Source organism: Penicillium malachiteum (genome assembly GCF_028827825.1).
Source record: "Penicillium malachiteum strain IBT 17515 chromosome Unknown utg000003l:1.0-4950554.0:1.0-4952489.0, whole genome shotgun sequence".
NCBI lineage: Eukaryota > Fungi > Ascomycota > Eurotiomycetes > Eurotiales > Aspergillaceae > Penicillium > Penicillium malachiteum.
The window spans coordinates 2,160,889-2,181,540 of NW_026643096.1; the positions used below are offsets into that span (position 1 = coordinate 2,160,889).

At 45.1% G+C, this 20,652-nt stretch overlaps 8 protein-coding genes across 8 annotated transcripts; 5 read left to right on the top strand and 3 right to left on the bottom strand.

Moving 5' to 3' along the window:
• Positions 1–3,254: 3,254 nt before the first annotated feature.
• On the bottom strand, positions 3,255–4,145 carry N7483_007138 (SAP domain-containing protein; the record flags this gene model as incomplete). Its single annotated transcript, XM_057090575.1, has 3 exons — positions 3,255–3,699; positions 3,782–3,870; positions 3,927–4,145. The coding sequence occupies 3 exons, from the start codon at positions 4,143–4,145 to the stop codon at positions 3,255–3,257; spliced, it is 753 nt and encodes a 250-aa protein (XP_056945316.1).
• A 2,238-nt stretch (positions 4,146–6,383) lies between these two features.
• N7483_007139 (uncharacterized protein) lies at positions 6,384–7,461 on the bottom strand (the record flags this gene model as incomplete). Its single annotated transcript, XM_057090576.1, has 2 exons — positions 6,384–6,941; positions 6,991–7,461. 2 exons carry the CDS (start codon positions 7,459–7,461, stop codon positions 6,384–6,386), a joined length of 1,029 nt encoding a protein of 342 aa, XP_056945317.1.
• Positions 7,462–8,674: 1,213 nt separating this feature from the next.
• On the top strand, positions 8,675–10,676 carry N7483_007140 (putative amino acid transporter; the record flags this gene model as incomplete). The annotated part of the gene is made up of 4 exons (XM_057090577.1): positions 8,675–9,625; positions 9,679–9,854; positions 9,946–10,158; positions 10,208–10,676. 4 exons carry the CDS (start codon positions 8,675–8,677, stop codon positions 10,674–10,676), a joined length of 1,809 nt encoding a protein of 602 aa, XP_056945318.1.
• A 1,321-nt stretch (positions 10,677–11,997) lies between these two features.
• On the top strand, positions 11,998–12,353 carry N7483_007141 (uncharacterized protein; the record flags this gene model as incomplete). The annotated part of the gene is made up of 2 exons (XM_057090578.1): positions 11,998–12,143; positions 12,206–12,353. 2 exons carry the CDS (start codon positions 11,998–12,000, stop codon positions 12,351–12,353), a joined length of 294 nt encoding a protein of 97 aa, XP_056945319.1.
• Positions 12,354–12,490: 137 nt separating this feature from the next.
• On the top strand, positions 12,491–13,801 carry N7483_007142 (uncharacterized protein; the record flags this gene model as incomplete). Its single annotated transcript, XM_057090579.1, has 1 exon — positions 12,491–13,801. One exon carries the CDS (start codon positions 12,491–12,493, stop codon positions 13,799–13,801), a length of 1,311 nt encoding a protein of 436 aa, XP_056945320.1.
• Positions 13,802–13,949: 148 nt separating this feature from the next.
• Positions 13,950–14,318, top strand: N7483_007143 (uncharacterized protein; the record flags this gene model as incomplete). The annotated part of the gene is made up of 1 exon (XM_057090580.1): positions 13,950–14,318. One exon carries the CDS (start codon positions 13,950–13,952, stop codon positions 14,316–14,318), a length of 369 nt encoding a protein of 122 aa, XP_056945321.1.
• A 2,123-nt stretch (positions 14,319–16,441) lies between these two features.
• Positions 16,442–18,092, top strand: N7483_007144 (SH3 domain-containing protein; the record flags this gene model as incomplete). The annotated part of the gene is made up of 2 exons (XM_057090581.1): positions 16,442–17,818; positions 17,880–18,092. The coding sequence occupies 2 exons, from the start codon at positions 16,442–16,444 to the stop codon at positions 18,090–18,092; spliced, it is 1,590 nt and encodes a 529-aa protein (XP_056945322.1).
• A 1,532-nt stretch (positions 18,093–19,624) lies between these two features.
• On the bottom strand, positions 19,625–19,852 carry N7483_007145 (uncharacterized protein; the record flags this gene model as incomplete). The annotated part of the gene is made up of 2 exons (XM_057090582.1): positions 19,625–19,771; positions 19,796–19,852. 2 exons carry the CDS (start codon positions 19,850–19,852, stop codon positions 19,625–19,627), a joined length of 204 nt encoding a protein of 67 aa, XP_056945323.1.
• Between the last annotated feature and the right edge of the window lie 800 nt (positions 19,853–20,652).

A 20,652-nucleotide genomic window follows, 5' to 3' on the forward strand; every position in this document is an offset into this window, starting at 1 on the left:
GCGGCCAGCAGCCTTTTTTGCAAGAGCGATGAACCGATGTAGGTGAGTGTGAAATCCTCAGGTCTGAAACTTTAGCGTAGTTGGGAGGGAAAAGAAGAAGAGGAGGAAAAGAGAGAGAGAAGAAGATTAAATAGTCTGGGGGCGGTGGGGGACGCGTCTGGGGGACAAACAATCACTTCGCTTCACTCAGTGTCATCGCCTAATTAGGAAACCATCACTTCACAAACATTTGAAATCATGTGATCGTGTACTGGAGTGTGTTAAGAGTACCCCCTGAGCACACCTGGGCAGTTACTTGAAGACCTTTTCTCATCAGAACCGAGGATCTGGCTAAATAAGATATAACATGAAGCTTTTCAGGAGTGAAAATAGACTGTTCTATACCTACGTTTCTGCACCTCAAATTTTTCTATTAATACATTCTCGATTGAACGCAGGAATCTGGATTTAATTATCAAACTCGTTCAGCATCGATGTATCCTGATATAACACACCGGTACTTGTCGTAATGAAGACATCGTCAAGCTTGAAGTTCCAACGTACCTGACGATCAAATCCACAAAATCCGGAACCTTAATAGAATCAAAACTTCACCGTCCATGCGCTGGAAACTTGACCTCTGACTCATTATTCGGCAAAATTGCAGTCAGTATTTGTCCGACGCGTTCTGAGAATCTTGCCTGAGAAATACTCCATATTCGCGACAATGCATACAGAGTCACTATCGGACCTGGAGTAATTCTATACCCGTGGACGTAATGATAAGAAATAGTGTGACCGTAAAGAGATGTGTATCAAGAGAGCCATCCTGTAGATATGAACGGAAAATTGCTGTGGAGCTCAGCAGCCCATCCAGCCATTTGCGAAATTAACTTTCGGAAGTGCTTGATATCATGATCTCAAGCCCTTTCATATCGATGATGATACCAGTCTATAATTTGGCTGTTGTCATCTGACTGAACCAGTTACTCCAATCTGGTAGCCGTGACTCAGGAGGTGGATGCGTGGTACGCGTAGATTGTTTGTTGCTGTGAATGGAATCTATGCCTATCGTCAGCTAGGCTCAAATCTGATATGCTTCTTCCCTCGATTGGAATACCTCTATGATGTCCGTAGGTGTGACTAAACATATGGTTACATCATCAAGTAAAGCCTGAATGTAATGGTATTTGTGGAGTATGCAGTATCATTGCTGGATAAGGGGAGCCATGTGATGCCTGCTTTTTTAAATGTTGGTGCGTTTCCTGTTTCTGTTCGGATTGCTATTATGTCTGCCTGCTCCGTAATATAGTGAGAGCAGATCTACGCTTGATCCATGCGATATGTCCTCCCTTGTAGCATGAATAGTGCGGGGACGCCGCGCGTATATTCTTCTCGCTCGGTGGGTTTATTTCGAAGCACAGCTATAGACGACAGTCAATCGGTGAGAAGAGAGAAAGAGAAGTAAGAAACAAAGAAAGAGATATGAAATGTACACAGATTAATCACTCACAAGCGTTGAGTAGGACCAGTACGCGTTTGGTTACGGGGTCCAAAGTTGAAAACCATAAAGGCGAGTAAGAGACATGGATGTATGAGAAAGAAGAAAGAAAATTAAGATTATGAGAGAAGTGTAAAAGAGGAACTTCCAAGTCGAGAGGAGTGTGACGACTATGGGCATGGGCATGCTATTGATTTTCAATACTTATTCATCTGCTTCTTCGAAAGCCAACTGGTGTTCGGACTCTTGTGGGATACAAAATAATGTAGTAAGACGAGAACCTGAAGCGAAAGTAATACATGGACAGCCAGTAGTAAAAGTAATATAATGAAAGAAGATATAGATCAGGCTCCTGTTAGTATGTAATTTCTTATTCTGTCTTCAATTGACCTTGGAATGTGTCTCTTGTTGTAAAGTCTGGGATATCAGTTGAGCCGCAATTTAGACCAAAATTGAATTTATGCATCAATCCAATTATAGTACATAGACGATTATCCTCTTGATCCTGACCAATAAAAAGATTTGAAATAAGAATATAATAGAGAATCATCGAATTTTCGACAGCTAACTTCCAAGGTTATGTCCTTCAAATGTTCTATTTTGGCATCTTGAGGTCCACCCCAGTCATTTGCTCGAGTAAGAGCTTCTCAATGCCAGATTCAAATACCCTGGATTTTATTTAGATTTTGCTTAAACCAGACTCTAATTTAGTTGTAGTTAAAGGCATTCAACAGGTCCTCAATTCAGTTGAAGGAAAATTGAACATCTGCTACATGCCAGTGTGTACTTGCACCCTAGGTCAACTCGGGCCCAACAGCATTGCCCACGGGGTTATTCAGAGATCCCTCCCCACAAAAATGAGTGGGTAAAATAGCCCCGGATAAACGAACAATTAGACAGGGCTACATCATGGAACTATTCCAAGACATAGCCTCGGGCTAACGGCACAAGGCTGATCCCCAACAAGACTTTCCCCCAGATCCCAACATTGGCAATAGTATACTCCGTTAATAACCTCGCCTAAGGCTGTTCTAGAAGATCTAATCTCGGAAAATAAAACCAACAAAGCAAAATTAAGATTGAGTCAAAAAGGTGGATCCCTCAGAGTCACGCCATAGTTCTTTAACCGAGTTCCTCCGTAAGTATGGAGTAAATCTGGAGTGCAGTACTCCGGACTTCAACAAACCAACCGAACACGGCTGAAAAATCTCTATCCGGGTCCCATGACCTCGGGTTCATCGGGAGATTGATCCTCATTTACTCGGAGTGGCATTGGACAAAGATCGGGTTTAGTTCGGGTATGTGTAGATCCTCCATTATCGCATTATCGCGCTTGACGATCTGGCGGGTGTTGAACCTCGGTAAAACGAAAATTGAACTACACGACACAGTCGGATAAAGATTCCCACGGAGTATACAATTTCAAATGAGTCATTCGGTAATCAATGGGTCAATTCAATTGAACGTATTGTGATTGTTGGCCACGAAATAGTGGTTAAAAATAAAATAAAAAATAAGTGGCACATATGAAATGACAGGTCAAGGAGAGCACTTCCCCATAGACAACAACAATATTACATCGCAAACGCTAGTTCAAAAACAATCCTGGAATAATCAATCCCAAGCAACGAAAATAAAAAAAATAAAACAAGACTCGAAGTTGAGTACCAAGAAAATTCGTTTTCATCACAGGCCTTCAGTAGGGCACTGTAGTAGCCAAGACTTCAAGAATTTAGCTCAAATTCCAGGCACGAAAAAAAGTATACCTCGGAATTTATTGACGAGCAAGAGACTGCTTAGGACCAAGGACATCATCCAAAAATCCAGTCCACAGCTCTTTCACAACGCCCGACTCAGTAGACACGGAGCCGTTAGCCTGACGCTGTAACTCCTCACCAACTTGTGAGCGGACCACAGCCTCAGTCAATGAGAAGGGGTCAATATCCACAGAGTGGTTGTCAACGACTTCGCTCATAGCGCTGGCAGCGACGTCAGCGCCGGCACCGGCGACAGTGTAGATCTGGGGTTTCATGGGTGGGGCGGATGGGGTATGGGACACTCCGTGAGAGGACATGTCGGGAAGGACCGGGACTCGAAGACCGGATCGCACAGGGCCCGCCTCCATGTCAGCCAAAGAGGGCATGTAAATGAAGTCGACTGTGGAGGAGTCACCGACAGCCTTGGAGGAGCGGGAGGTGTTGAATTGGCGGGATGAAGAACTGCGGGGGCCATGTTAGTCTGAGTGATTCAAACAAGATATTTTGACACTGTATCAGATGGAAGTATATGGGGAACACATACTCAGAGAAGGCACTGCTGTTAATACGGCGCATGGCAATGCTGAAGGCTCGGGACTGGAGGACATCGTGGTTGGAGAGGCGCTCAATCAGCTGGTGAAATCGTTAGCTACTTCATCATGTATAGAATTAGGGCTAGTGGCACATACCTCCGACTTGCTGCCAGCAGCACGAAGGGAGCGTCGTTGGCACTCGACCTTAAGGTCTGGAAGGCTGCGAGCAGCATATAGAGAGGCCTTGTCAGCCGAGCCAGCGGGCTGAGCGGACTTAACGCCGGTGATGTGAAGGCCACGACGGGCAACGGGGGTAACAGTTTGCTGAGTGATCTGGCGCAGAGCACGCAGAGAAGTAGATCGAGGAGCGGCCATTGTGATGTGATGTGGTATGGTTGTGTGTATATACCAAGCTTTGGTGTATAGAGTGGAATGTGGGAAGGTAAAGTCAAAAGATGGGGGAAATGCCCAAATATAAGGAACAGGTCCAGGAAATTCCGTGTATTCTGTACGTAAGACACACGCGGATGGTCAACACCTGGCAGCGCCCTTTATAGAGAATCGTTGGGGAGAGCTATCCACTTGGCGGTCTGGACCCGTTATCGATAGTAGGTATCCACGTTCCAATAATTTGGTAGTCTTGACGTCTTCTACTACTCAGGGGAAACAAAAAGCCAAGATAAGAGTTACTTTTTTTTTTTCTTTCTTTTCCTTGGTACCTATTAAATAAGATGATTACCCCTCTGAAAAAGAAAAAGGACAAGGCGCCATTTGTGACGGACATGCTGGTACTACCCGAATTCAACAGCTTTCTGGTCGGAGATCTACGGCGGTTACTCAGGCATTGTACCCGATACTTCTCTCCTGTAAAATGGACTACAAGCTACCCCGTACCCATCAGCATCCACTAACACCAAGTCTCAGCTGACCTGATTGTACCCGGTACATCGCAGTACTTTCTCTCATGATGCCATTTTCCCCGTTGATCATTGACCCCACTCCCGGGGATAACTGGTCGTTCTCCGTTAGATCCATTATTGGATCGCTTCCCGTCCCCCAGCTGCACCCATATGCATGATGGAGTAATGGCAATTTCTCAAACAGCAAACGACCCGTGAGAATCCCAGGAAAAGGGGGGTGGCAGACCCCAATCATCATCAATTCAATGCTTTCCCCGCCGGGAGAATCCTCCCCGCTCCTGATCACTCCTGCTGGCTTCTGGTCTACTTTCTGCACGGGCATCCGCGTAAGCAACTTGAGAACTTTTTTTTAGAACGAGCGAATCAGGACCCCACTAAAAATAATAGCCAAAAAAGGGATCTACCTCGTCTCATTGTTGAGAATGGGATTCATCTTATGATCCCATGACCCAGATAGCGGTGAAACGCCCCCCCAAGTTGGCTGTGTGTGCCTTAATCTACCGCGTAGGATGGAGTGGAAATTAGCCACATCAGTTATGATCTACCTAATCCTTTGTTACTTTCCGGAAGTCGTTACCACGGTCGGGCTCGGTGAGATGATAGCGGATGCCCCGGAATCCGAGGGAAACCCATATCAATGATCAGCAGACCCAATGGTGTGGCGCATTACTTTCCTGCACAGTCTTGCCCAGGCAGGGGCCTGCAGATAACGCTGAGCTGTACGGAGCAAGGGTTGGTTGTGTCATTTCTGGCTTGGCGGGGTTGCTCAAAATTCCTCAACACATCGTCAGATTCTTTTCTGGCCCCTTCATAACAAATATTGGGCCAAGAAGAAAATCACCACCGGGAGATCGGTACTATCGTGAACCGTACCTGGTTCCTTGGTGTGGCGTGTTCAACTCGATCCATTCCTTCGGGGGTTTGGTCATCTTAATACGCGCAATGGGAAACTTCGGTGCCTTGCTATCTTTAGCTATGGTCCAAGCTCTACGGGAACGGGGAATTGAACTTCAAGTTCTATCCCTGTGGCTGTAGGGAGGCTGAGTGGGAAATTCGTGATTGATCTTGACGAGGCGAGTATAACTTGTAATCCGTACTCCGTAGATGCCACCAATTCGTGCTATTGAGGCAATAGTGGCAATGTGCATTATGATTGGTTATGAATGACCCGAGGCTTAGCTATCACTCTGGGGCTTAGCAATGATAATGGCCGTCGGTAGAAATGCCACCGTGGCGGACATCGAGGAAGAGCTTCTAATTCTTGGTGGACCTGTGATCTGGCTCCACCGTTGCGATCTCCGCGGATCTCCCCCACACTAGCTCAAAGCCACAATACCATACATGAGCATGCGTAAAACAATCCAAGGGTGAAATAAACCAGCTGTCTGAAGCACTCATAGTGATCACTTGCAGTCTTGCAGAATCCAACGTCGCACATGGCTGCTTCAGTTGTGTTGTGCGGGACGGTTGAAACACTCAGCCACACATGTGCACTAAACCTTGAATGATATCAATAACAATGATGAGAAGACCGGATAATAATTACAATGTGAATGCTTTAAAGTTCAAGATTCTCATTTCCTGGTTGTTCTAGATGTATATAAGTCATGTAATCGGCGTTGTCGACTCGGACCCTCAAGACAGGCAAATTCATCGTGTCTGGTGTGGCTCCTGAGTAGAGGTATAGTTCCATTTATCCATGCTCCGAACTGCAAAGTAACATTTCGGTGTCCGTTTGAGGAGAAGACAGGTTCTCAAGGGATGTCTGGTGACTATCCAGCGTTGTCTGGGTCGATTCATACAAATCTTGAAAGCTAGCCTGGCTGCTGCTTCGGAGCAGGAGTCCATCTGATTCTTCCTCTATGTCTGTATGGATGAGATCGTCAAGTTCTCCGAGATCCGCATGCACATCTCCATAGCTGATGTCTATATCATCCCAGTCATCATCCAGCTCCAGAATTTCTTCGTCAAAGATATCTTCGGTATACGGCGTTGCGGAATCGACATCAATGTTGACCTGAGGGCTATTTTCTGGAAGCCGCGGAGGAAAGAATCGGTTGCGTCTCCTTGGAGGTCCTGGTTGAGGTAGCAGGGCCTGAGCTTTGCACCAAAGACTACTCGTGATCCACTCTTTCCGTTCCTGGTGTGCATTAGCGAATTGTGGCTGCAAGTCTGGGTTGGAATTGCTCTTCAGCATCGAGGTTATCGCCTTTGTGATCACAGGAATTGAAGCCGCTCGCTGATTCACTGCCTGCACTTTATTAGCTGCAAAGCCGATGGCCGAGACATGTTTATCCTACCTCACGATACTTGCTATTGAAAACAGCGGGGGCCAACTCGCGCAGGTTTTGAAGACTATCGCCGTGTGTTTGGATGTGAGATGTCTTCAGGCTGGGAGACACGATCAATCTCTGAAGACCAAAGTCCATCAGATCAAGAAAGGAATCCGAAAATTTATTTGTGTCGTACTCATGACATATAGCATCATTCTGCACCAGTTCTTGGAAATCGTTCAATGAAGTTGATCCCAATGCAATCACTGGGTCAGTGTACGGTGCTTGGGAAGGCAATCTGTCTTGGAAGGGAGATGGAGGCTCTTCTTCGGAACCGAATATCAATTCCGACGTATCGAAGCTATTTTTTGTCTGTGTTAAATAGTTGTACTCCATAAATATCTCAATTGTGGACAAAGAAATGACAGGAATTGCCTGTGGGGGTGGAATGTCGGGGAGGTTTTGTAACACAGCAGGAAGATTTCGAGCCTTCTCCATGGCAGGCTCGGAGACTTGTCTACACAGTCCCAGTATGAGACAATTCTTTTCAGAGAAGCCCGGCTTTGTGTAGACACTGTGGCCTTTGCATGTGACGGTGAACCCGAGTTCCGACCAAACCTGGCATTGAAAATGAATGTCAGCGATGCCAGAGCTCTCAACCAACCCAAAATACAGACCAGAGAATTGCACAGTCTTTTCTTCAAGTCTTCCACAAAGTGAAATGGGATGAGTGCTATCTCTGAACCAAAACTCAGAGATAGAGACATCACAATCTCCGGGGCCTCCTTGATCCAGGTTGACACTGGGTCGGGCCAGTGTGGGATTGGCGAGTCTTTAAAATTCGAGTTTTGTGGCCAGCTCAGGGTTGCTGCAGCAGCAAATTGAAGCTGTACCTGGGATGGGGTGTCGTGAAGAAGAAATTGGCCCAACTCAAATCTGTGCCTCATTTTGAAGACATGTCATCCAATCCGCCAAGGACATCTGGAAGCTCTGGTTACAGGAAGATCATCATATTGGTTTTGATCATGGAGGTCATTGATTTCAAGTCCAAAAATATTTGCCTTAGAGAGACAGAAATTTAAGCATCAGTTAAAGTCGAGGATATATGGAGATGGTGGGAGAGATGCCCAGGTGGAGATAAACTCAATCTGGGCATGTAACCTGAGGCCAACCCAGCCCATGGCCTGTGCTTGAGCTTGTACAACTGCCAGTGGGCACCAGCAGTGCAGATAGTACTAATAGTTTCTAACTTGAAGGTTATTATGATTAATCCAGGATTAATCCAGATGAATAGCTTAAACTTGAATAGTACTAGTATTTCAATTACTAGTATGATTTTGAAGTGATTAAACTCTTGTTTGAGAGGTACACATGATGTTGATTACATATTTTGCAGTTGAGACCAAATCTAGTAGTAGGAGGCGTGACAATGTATCGACTGTGATCCTTTATAACATCCATCCAAAAACTCCCATTCAAAAATATCTTGCACATGGAGTACAGAATAAACAATATCAGATCCATGGAACTGACTTCTACGAGAAAGCTCCACAGTGATCACCTTTACAGTGCATCAGCGGGTCCAACCGGTCCAACCGACGCGTGGAAACGGGCGTCATCAAAGATCTCTTATCGATAAGCATCACGTGCATAGCCCCCATAAGCTGGCCTCAAAGGACTTTCATCGTTATTTGATCTCCAAGGTACAACAATGCCCCAGGATGAGGAGGAAAATGTCCCTCTTACTGGGCTAAATGGCCAAGACGAGCATGAGGCTCAGTCCCTTCTATCTCCGTCCCATGAGGAACTCGATGATCTTATAGTTCACCCTGGCCCCGTCAGCCCACCAGAACTGGCGACAAGGACACGACCTCACACAAAGCGCCAATCCTCCATATCCCAGCCTGCTCCTGATGGGCAACGTCGCACACCACGTACCACAAACCGAGTTCGATTTGATATTGACGAGGAATTTGAGGAAGAGAGTCCCCAATCGAGCACAGGGAGCCATCATTGGGATGAACGCATTCACAGCCCCGATGAAGGGCACTGGCTAGAGCAAGAGGATTACGAGCTGGGTAACCGCAATATACCAGGAGCCCGACATGGAGGACAGTCGGTACCTCTTCTTACTGACATTGAGGCTCCAAGTGTGACCCTCGCAACCTCAGATGACTTCTTTCCAGAGGATCATTTGGAGAATGCCCGGCCACGAAGCGGAATGAAGATGGCATTCATGAACATGGCCAATAGCATCATAGGAGCGGGAATTATCGGACAACCCTATGCGCTCCGACAAGCGGGTATGACAATGGGGATCGTGCTACTGACTGCATTGACTATCACGGTGGACTGGACCATTCGGTTGATCGTCGTCAACTCGAAATTGAGTGGAGCAGACTCCTTCCAGGCCACTATGCAGTACTGCTTTGGAAAGACTGGCCTCATTGCAATTTCGGTCGCTCAATGGGCTTTTGCTTTTGGTGGCATGGTTGCTTTTTGCATTATTGTTGGCGATACCATTCCGCAAGTGCTTGGTGCCTTGTTCCCATCATTACGTGAAATGTCTTTCCTATGGCTTCTGACCGACCGAAGGGCTGTGATTGTCTTGTTTGTACTGGGCATTTCATATCCCCTCTCCCTTTATAGAGATATCGCCAAGGTGAGCTACGATGACGTTTGAATATAATTCGCCTGGGCTAATCAGGAAAACAGCTGGCAAAAGCATCTGCGTTGGCATTGGTCAGTATGATCATCATCGTAGTTACTATTATCACTCAAGGCTTTCGTGTCCCAGCAGAGTCGCGGGGAGAGGTCAAGAGCCATATTCTCATCAACTCGGGATTCTTCCAGGCAGTTGGAGTGATTTCTTTTGGTATGTTAACCCATTTGTCGCGTGTATAAATTGCTTGCTAATAGTCCACAGCCTTTGTTTGCCGTATGTTCAGCTTCGCATCATTGATTTGACACCGTCATTAATAGAATTCCAGATCACAATAGCCTTCTCATCTATGGATCCTTGAAAAGACCCACCCTCGACCGGTTCGCTACCGTCACCCATTACTCCACCGGTGTATCCTTGATCATGTGCCTTGCCATGGGAATAGCTGGATTCCTTTCCTTTGGCTCAAAAACACAGGGAAACGTCTTGAATAACTTTCCGTCAGACAATATCTTGGTCAACATTGCACGATTGTAAGGCCCCAAAGCTGGTCATGTAAGGATATATGCTAACAACGATCAGATGCTTTGGATTGAACATGCTGACCACATTGCCGTTGGAGGCATTTGTCTGCCGGTCTGTGATGACTACCTATTATTTCCCAGATGAGCCGTTTAATCCCCACCGGCATTTGATCTTTACCACTTCTCTGGTCGTGACATCCATGGTCCTGTCATTGATAACATGCGACCTGGGTAGTGTATTTGAGCTAATTGGCGCAACTAGTGCAGCAGCACTAGCATATATCTTCCCTCCGCTCTGCTACATCAAATTGAGCAGTGCCAGTCGTCGAGAGAAGATCCCTGCTTATCTATGCGTGACATTTGGGCTGGTTGTGATGGGTGTCAGTGTGGTACAAGTAGTTGCCAAAATCATTCGAAGTAAGTTATCTTATATCGCCACTTTCAAATCCACGACTAATTCTGGTCAGATGATGGTGATGGCCACTCTTGTGCAGCTTCCTAGGCTCGCAGCTCTTTTGACTTCATAAACATAATCCATAGACATTATTCCTCATTTCTATACCTTGTACATATGTTTACAATGTAAATTTCCATGAGATTAACATGCCGTTCCAGCTATTCTTGCATGTGCTATGTCAACTGGACAAGATCTTTTTTTAAAAGATCACACTCTTACATTTTCATGGTGTATATTTCATCTTCGCCGAGATTTTTCAAGTTAAAATGAGCCTATCAAATATGTAGAAGGGAACTAGATGATCAATATTGGCTACGAAGAAGATAAATGTTTATTATGGCGACTAAGATGGTGATTTTCACTTGGTGCCTAGTTCAAGTTCGTGTGTTTTGATTCTTAAGGTAGCAACAACTTCTCACTCTCACTCTTCCTTTTTGTTTTCCAACACGACTTACTTTTTCTTCTCCCCTCACCATACCTTAACACTCTTCTCTCTCCCTCATGCTTCCATCTCCCTCTCCCTCCTTGACCAACATCCGCCATCCTTCATCAAGGTGTTCCTTGAATACCTTTTCTTTTACCTCTTTGTTTCTGAATTTGATCTTACTCACTTGCTTTCTCCTCTTTGGGTTGTGTGTCTCTGTCAGTTGAACATAGGCTGCCAGCCTTGGCTGGTAGGCTGAAAATTGTTGTCTGTTGTCACTCGCCTTCGTCAACAACAAACAACACGCACAACACTAAACTCAACTAACATCTACTCCATCACCAAATCCTTCAACAAAAAATACTCTCTTCCTATTCACAACTAAAAAAAAAATTCTACTTCTTTCATCACCCACTTCTCAATTCCTACTGTCGTTCTGAGTTTTCACAATGGCCGACGAATCAGAGCAAACTGAGAGACTCAAGCGATTGCAGATGGCAAGAATCCGTCCAATGTCCTCAAGATGAAATTTCCATGCTAACTCTGTTCTTGATAGGCCGACTTGGGCACTGCTCGTCGAGAATACATCTCCGCCACTGACGACCGAAAAAACATCTCATTCGTCCGTATCGAGGAAATTGAGGCCAAACGACAATCGAACATCCCGGGAACTGCCGAGCACAAACAAGCTGTGGAGGACAGGGCTCATCTCAACCAGTGGCAAAGTAATTTTTTGAAAAATAGATGTGTCGTAGGATTATCAACTGACCTATTTTCTCTAGATCTTCACAGTCAGATCCATGATACTCCCAATGCAGACTCCCAACTGAGTGACTTGATGCATGGCCAAAGTCATCGTGCCCACCTCAATGAGGTAATGCGATTTGCAGAGCGTTTTGGGGCCCAGCATCAATCATTCCTGAGACCACCTCCCAGAGCGCCAAAGCCAAAGTCATTGCCATTACCCATGGCAGTGCCCATGCCACCACCCAACATACCATTCATGACTGTACCCAGGGGGCCAAAATCACCGCCTTCTCGCTTGGCATCTGCAGCTCATGGAGTGGGCATCGGTGGTACACGAGGCCGAGGCTTTCTTTCTCCTCCACCAAGGTAAGTAATGTCTCTTGTTGTATGACTGAGCTTTTATTTACTCAATGACGTACTTTCTCTAGAGCCCCCACGCACAAAGCTATGTCAGTTGGTAAAAGGGGTCCGGTCCGTGAGCATCGCACGCGAAGCTCCTCCTCCTCTTGGGAGTCTAAAAAATCTCGACGAAAGGGATTTCAGTACAGTGAGGACAAACTGAATAAAGATAGTTGAACACAGAAGCTGACAGACTCTTAAGATGACAAAGGCCCACATGGGCGTCCAACCAGACCTCATCAGGAGTAGGTAAAGGGAAGTTGTATTTGAATTCAGCTGCTAATATTGTCTTCAGGAAGAATTTCTCTGGAATGATGGCAAGCCCACAGCAGTTCTTGGCCCAGGCCCAGGCCCGACGAGCCCCCTCATTGGCTGTCCCTACCAAATTGAGCCTGCCCAAATCGATTCCTGCCCCGGCCGAAGAACCCGCAAGCAATCCACTGCCGCCACACCCCCAGCAGGGAAAGCAAGCACAGGTGGAGGCTGCCTTAGAGAAGCCAAAGAACGAGAAAACATCTCCAGCCGCTGCGGCGGTACCGGGAACACCGACCCCTGCTTCTCGAAAGCCCTCAGGACAGAAATCAATTCTTGCGAAGGACGAGATACTCGTTAAACCAGCAGGAAGCATAAAAACATCGCAGTTGTCTTCAAAAGAATCAAAGTCACCCGACAACACGGGTTTCACTCCGGGTTCAATTGACCGTCAGGAAGATGATTCGAATTCGGATAACGCGCCCACAAAGATAGAGGCGTTGACTGGCGTTCTTCTCGAGATCGAGAGTACATTTGATACCGCCGACAGCCCCGACACCTCAAAGGACCCGCTCAGCAGTCCGGGTATTGAGCAGCTAACTGGACTCAACTTTTACGTTGAACCTTCACAAGAGGATAGTGTGACACTCTCAAAGGATACTCCTGCATTCTCAGACGTTGTGCGGCAGGCACAAGACGCGAAGAAGAGAGTGGAAGCGCTCCAAGCAGATCTCAACGCATCCGGTGGGGATTCCAAGTTTGATGCGGAGGCGGCAGAGGAGAGGGCCAAACAGGCTTGGGAGGTGGTGGAGACCTGTTATCAAGCGATGCAGAATTATTTTGCCGCAGTGAACTCGAAACGTCTTTCTGGCATGCAGCCCTCGAGTCCCCAGGTATACAAGCTGGATCCAGTCAATACCTCACCTGAGACTCCCAGAGGAATTCCAGTAACTTTATCTCAGCCTGTCTTAGATGAAATCGTCAATCAACCATCTAACGCCACACTTCACACCTCTTCGCAGCCGTTGGCAGATGAAACCATCAATCAAGTATCTAACGCCAAGCTTCAAACCCCTCCAAAGCCATTGGCAGATAGTTTCAAGGAGTATCGATCCCCTCCACGAACACCGTCTTCCCAGGATTCAAAGGAGGATATGGCTTCTGAGAAATCTCTCCCCCACGCCTCTACGAAACAGAGTTCTCAAAGCAGTGCACACGCCCACGCAAACTTTTTTCAAGGAATGGAAAATGCCCCCAGAGGAATGGAAGATGCCTGCCATCAGATCTCGGGTCAGTGTTTCCAGCAAGGAACCATCCTCATCCAAGGAACCAGAAGTGCCTGCCATTCCTTCTCAGGAGAATTTGACCAGTAACCCCTCTGTAACTTCAAATGAAAACTTTTCAACTTCACGACACGAGGCCAGTACTGCATTCGATTTTGAGGGGACTTCAAAGGCCCTAGCAGAGTCAATTCATGCGCGCAAGCCTTCTGCTGAAATAAGTACGGTAGCCCACCCCGGAATGTCTTCTGAGAAGCTAGGACCAAAAATATTTGGCCCACCGCTGTTTGTGAAGCCAAAGAAGACTGCGGTTACGGTGTCCGATGATTTCAACCAAAGTCAGCGTGCGGTGTCCAATACTTTCAATGAAAGCCAGGCTGCGGTGCCCAAGGCGCAAGTTCGGACCGTTGGCCCTGCGCCATGGCCTGGGTTTAAAGCGTTGAACTCAAATGTTCCCGGCCCGGCAGTGAAGAAAACAGGTTCGGAACCTGATCCCTTCAAAAAACTTTATCCACCAAGTAACATCTCGCAAGATTCCAAACCCAGTACGCCAGTTTCGAAGATGCCCCGAGTCATCGGACCGCAGCCATACCAAGGTCCGCGGAAGTAAGCCTCGGAACCCCGACCGATTTTTCCTGCCAGTGATGATTCGCAAGAAGTGAAGTTTTTTCGAGAATATTAAGCAGCATTGCATGAGCGTCAGTTTTTTGAGGTTTTTTGAGGTTTTTTTCCGTCAGCAAGGTTTGATCGATCAGCCCACGTGGCATTATCTTTACGTTTTTTTCCTCTCTCGTTCCTTTGCGTCTGTCAGTTCCGGAGATATCGCAAAATTTGGCTAACAGAGTGATTGGGGAGTATCGGCATTCGGATGTGATGGTTCAGGTTATTTTCCAGTCTATGAGGTTATCTATCAGTCTATGTATTTTAGCCCGAATGGAGTATTAATGAAATTATTACTTCCTCCTCAAAACCTGGGCTCTGTCTTGAGGTTCTTATTGAGTAGATAATTTAATTGTGTTATTATCTCACGTAAAATTAGTAGTACAGGACATATTCAACATTCAAATGTTGAAGTTGGTGCTGGTGGTTGTTGATAATCCAAAATTTTCACTGCTATGTAAAGTCCGAGTCATTTATTTTCGATCAAAATTTGAAGACTCATTGATGTGCACTAGTAAATTTCAAATTTGTAAATTCGAATCTAAATAATTAACAAGATTTCGTGAAGAGCTAGCTGGTTTTTCAAGTTGTGGCCTTACATAAAGTCTCAGATCTCAATGAACTAAACATTGCTTAAATATATGAGATTCTCCCATGTTTTTTGAAAAAGAAACTATCCAAGGTGATATACCAATGAACCCAGTAGTTCAAAAAAAAATAATCAAAGCTCTTCGAATCTACGCTCGAGTTGTTGGAGAATTGTCCAACAATAAAACTTGATAAAAAATTGTTCTTGGTGGTCTTGAGCTCTATGGATTCCTATAGAAGATCACTGGCACTGGCTGAAATATATGGAACTTGGAATACTGACCTAGATTCATGGATATGATCAACTGCCCAAGTAGTCGATTCGGGATTGCAAGGCTCAGTAATAGAACCATGACAATATGCATCCAGAGTCTTACTACCTCTTTGCCATGCTACATTTCCAAAGTTCATCCCTTTTTCCCTTACTAGATCATATCGCAGTCCTTGGGCTAGAAACCTCTCTAATTGACACGGTTGCACCAGAATTACGCACCTAACTTATGCAGAGAACAAAATCAATGAAGTAGAGCCATGGTACACAAATGCAGGTACTCGGCTTGATTCTCAGACATGTCTCCCTGTCTAAGCTTGTATAGCCACCACCGCCACCTGGACCACGAGTAAAGAAATCTTGGCAATCAATCTTTAAGTGAGACAAAAGTAAGACAAAAAGGTTCTCCCTTGTCCCCTTTTTATCATTATTAATATCATTTGCACGGTTGTAGATTCCATGTCACATGGTTTTACCGCCTCAGATTCCAGTGAAATAGGCTAATCTTACCTGGTGAACCATCTCGCTACCTCCCAAAAATGAGATTTTCAAACATCAGCTTAGATTCTCATTTGGAAAATCTCCCATGATCCCTGAAGTGCTACATATTTTTGCAGGATGATTTTTCCAGAATCTGCTTGTAGTGGTGCGGATACAAGTTATCTTTGTGCTAATACATCCCATATCACGCATGTGCTGGAGGATGGACATCTGGAATTTCAACTTCGGATATAACTTCTATGGGAATTCGATTGAGTCAAATACTATCTTTTCAGATCACTACTAGTGCCCAGATGTAAGGAGCTCTCGCTTGGTTCGCTTTAAAGTTCAAACTTTCTTTTTAGATGTAATACATTTGGGCCTATAATAGTAGGTGTATTTTGCCCTAATCATGTCGCATACCTGACTTCACTAAAATGGATAAAAAATGTGCATCTGATATGATGTCAATAATTTCTATCTCATTGAGACTTGTTATGACTTCTTACTTGGTCAATTCCATAGTAATACTAACAAATGATTAAACCAACATGCTAGAAGCTATGCATTTTTTTACCAAATTAGGAGATATAAACAAAGAATTAGTAGTATACAAACAACCATAATTGCAATTTCCGTAATGATTATAAGCCTAGTCCTTCCGGCTCTATCAATATGAGAATCCACACCACTCCCTCGACAAAATTTATTCGATTCTGAGCGCGGAGGTAATCATGCCGCTTTACATACGAGACCAGCCTTATCCTTCCTATGAACAAGCTCAGCCATACCAAACACCAGCTGCTCAAAAACTTCTGGACAGTGCAAGCGGAAAATCAACATGGACCGAAGAGACTTCTTTCCAAACTCAGGATGATGGCCAGTACCATCCAAAACAGCCAGGATCTACTGGAGTGAGTACCTTACAAACTCCAGCTGATGGCTTGTATCATCTGAACCAACAAGACTCTCACTCTACCTTCGATGATTGTCAATGTCACACATATCAAAAAGCCTCGGGTGAAACCCAAGTGACGCCAAATGCCCCCGTCAATACTGGTATTCGATCTCAATCCAAAACAATGTTCGAGGCGGTCAAGCCTCAAGAAACTCAAAGAGCAACCTCCATACAATCATCCTCGGCACTTGAAACAAACAATGCGGTACAAAATCAGTCCCTGCTAGCCTCGGGAACACACAGTCTCTTATACGATCAAATACCCAGCTCCACAATCGATGCTACAGCATCTGTTACATCTATTCAACAAATGTCAGCGATGACTACTAGCAACCCAGACTCAAATATCGCTTCATTAGCTGCCCACAAACCTTCAACCTCATGGGCATCAAGCCATGCCGCACAAGCCGCATCTATATCCTGTGCTGTCATCCTCGTGGTGGCATTCATTGCGGGACTCATATTATTCCCCCTGTCTAAAAAGCGAAGACTTCGGAAACAGCTCACCAAAAGCAAAGAGAACAAAATGATGGAAGCAAAGCCTCGCAGGAATATCTTAACAGGGTTCAAGTTGTGGAGTGGTGGCTTGAGAAAGATGTCAGTAATGGTATACCTTATCAGACCCAAGAAACACAGCAACTCCATCACAGTCCTTCCATACTTCACTTCCAACGATACTCTGGAAAAGGAGCCAAAGGAATTCATAGCGACAGTTCATGATGAGAAACAAAAGGTGTTTTCTGTTGCTAAGAAAACCCCGACACTCATTACAATCACAGATCCCCTGATTTTGAGGGCCTTGACCTTGGAAATTTACAGGACAAAGACCGAAGAAGCATGCAAATCTCCAGAGTCAATGGAAAGTCCACAAGAAGAGAGTAATTCATCACCGCGCGTCACGTCATCCATATCCAGTATGTCTGAAGGGCATTCCGAATTCTCCTCATCTCAACAAACAGAGCTCTCCAACGAGGATACCATCTACAGCCCAAGTTCTTTGGACAGTCCTAAAATTGGAAACTTACTTTCCGCAAATCCCTCAATCAACAATGTCTACATGGTTGAAATGGATTTTATTCCTTGCAAAACGGGACAGTTGGAGATCCAGCAGGGCCAATCATTGGGTATATCAAAGATTTTCGAAAACGGATGGGTAAGTTGACTCTATCTTTGCTTTCTTTACAAACTCTGAGAAACTTAGTGACTCGTTAAAGGCCCTTGGTGTCCGACTTGACTCTCCCGAGGCAGGCTTAGTTCCTCGCTCTCATCCTTCTGCTTCTCCCATCCGACAACAGGTTCAGTGTGATGAACAAAGAAGATCATCAAAACGACACTCGCTTCCGCAGCAAACCTTCAACGCTCTGTCATCGAGGTTTTATTCGTGGCTTGCTAAGGATAACGCTTCGCATGATATGCCACCTGTTTAGAAATCGATCTCATACCCGACTAACTAAACTTTTTCTTTGCTTTCCAAATATTCTCTTTTTACCTTTCATTCCCTCTCCGGTTTTCTATATTCTGTTCTTTTCACTTTCATCTTTATGATATTTCTCCTATTATTTCTTCTTATCTTCGTTGTCATATTATATGCTTATTGAAATGAACATAATTCATAATTACAGTGTGATGTCATAATATTTCCAGCGAGCCAGTTTGTAGGTCGGAAAATTTGAACAATATTATGAGTCTTATCATACGAGGGGTTGTTCAAGCTCACATAAACTCAGTTTTCCCATAAATATATAAATACTGTCTGGTTTCTGGGGATAGACCGTCATAAAGTGTGAACGAATAGGGTATCTGTATCTAGCAGATCCCTTTAGACCACCTGGGCATGTCGTATGATGACGAAGACTCAGCGATCACCCCGGCTGAACGCATCCAGGGCTTCACCCATGAAGGCCCTTTTGGAGCGTAAATTTTGTTTTTAATTCCAATAATTGGGGTGTATTGTAAGTCTCTGTATTGATACCTAAATCGTCTGAAATGTTTGATTGTGCATGCACGACTCACCTCTCGGCTGGCTCTCGGCTGGCTCTCGGCTGGTTTTAGCCTAGGTGTATTGTACTCTACTTTCAGAGGAGAGACTCAAGCTGGCAAATTTGTATCATCACATGAAGCTCTGGGTGTCACATATGTTTACAAAGTTACCAACCTTGAAAGATTCGGACTCAGACAAACGATAGTGTGAAAAGTGGATTGTCAAAGCGTTAGAATTATGCGAGCCACGCCGGCACCACGGTGGTTTCAGAACTGCAGAGGGAGGTGGATAATTCCAGAATTTGCGAACCACTGCCTTTGCCTTTACGGAGTATTCACACATGAATAATCTTTTTTTTTTAAAAAAAAAACTTTAAAAATTTGCGGAGAATTTCTACAGCTCGAGGTACCTAGTTCGCGGCTTGGACCCGAAGTAAACTGCCTACCTGGGCAGGTGGTATATGCGCATTGGAACGAGCCTTCGAATACTGGAATGGATGAACCTTAGATTCATTAGTCAGAATCAGATGAAAAGAACCTTGGAAAGCTATGATGCCAGTGAAAAGAAGAGAAAAAAAACTCCACAGAGAACAAAGCTTGAACTTGGGGATTCTTCCTAGAATCATTGATTTCCAAGGTGTTATGCATAGTACCCGGCGTACGACTGGTCCCCAAGCTCCCAGGTGTCAATGTGGCTAAGTCTCAACCTGAAACATTTCCCAAGTATCCATAAACGCTTTGATCACGGCTCCCAACCACACCGCTATCTGGTATATTTCGCGCGGTAATAATCAGTAGCCGCTCAACAAATGAGTCATGTTATCGGATTAATACCCCTATGGTGGTGTGGAGAATTAACATCCTGGGTTATTAACAGCCGCAAAAACCTGCAAGCCCCCCCGGGGCCGACGAGAAAACGCGAAGGCACTGGAACTAATGCATGCTGCAGCCTAGATTAAAATCATATACGTACATCCAATCACATGCCATCGTGTGCAAGGCACGAGAGGAAAGCAGGTACGGCGTATCCGTACAAATTACGCAATAAGTCGAGAATGCTCTCCAATCGACTCTGGGTAAATCTTGCGGCCAGTGACCAATTTCGATTAGTGCCCTTTGGTTTCCCCTGTATGAGGAGGGTAGATCATACCGTAGATGGCGTTTCCTCTTGGGGGTCTTTGTTTACGCGGACTTGGACTGAGACCATTGTCCTTTTTGAGATATAATGCTATCTCAATGCGAACTACTATTTGCCAATGCCACATTACTGTAGATCAGGTCCGGAGTGCTCCAAGCCGCTGTTTAAGTGTAATTAGTACATCTATTACATCTTGTGCTTCCCCGTACAGTCTCCACTAGATGCTGACTACTAGACCCACTTTAACTTGATCTCGGGAATCATATTGATGTATGTATATATCCCTCCAGATGTCTCGGGGGAGAAATTGAAGGATTCCCGAGGTCGGTACTCAATGTAGATTTCTGTATTGGGATAGATACAGGGGCCGAGACGGCCAGCACATCAGTAAATACCTTTCAAGTTGATATTTATTATCGGATTTTACCTAGGTACATGGAGGCCCACCTAGGCACCAGAAGTGGACACGGTGGAAATTGTCGAAGCACAACTCGGACTCATCTCAAGCCGAATTTTCATTTTCTCTCTCTTTCTTTTAAGGGAATAAAAAGAAAATTCAAGTCTGGATAACCTGTCGGTATTTCTTTTTTTTATTTTTATTTTTTTATTTTTAACTTTTTTGAGATATTGATCTAAATCTAGTGTGACCTTTATCTTTATGCTAGTTTGTCCGGTCGGGACTAATTGCTGATCCCTTCCAATGTTGTTCCCCACTGTTAAGGGATTTTCGGTGTTTTCTGTCTGATTTTCAGGAATTGAATTGAATTAAGATCAGAGTGACTCGGTGTGAGCTTGCTCCGAGCCGAGTGCCCACGTAATATATGAATTCTGGTAGATTCTATTACTCTATCACTCTATATGGAGAAATA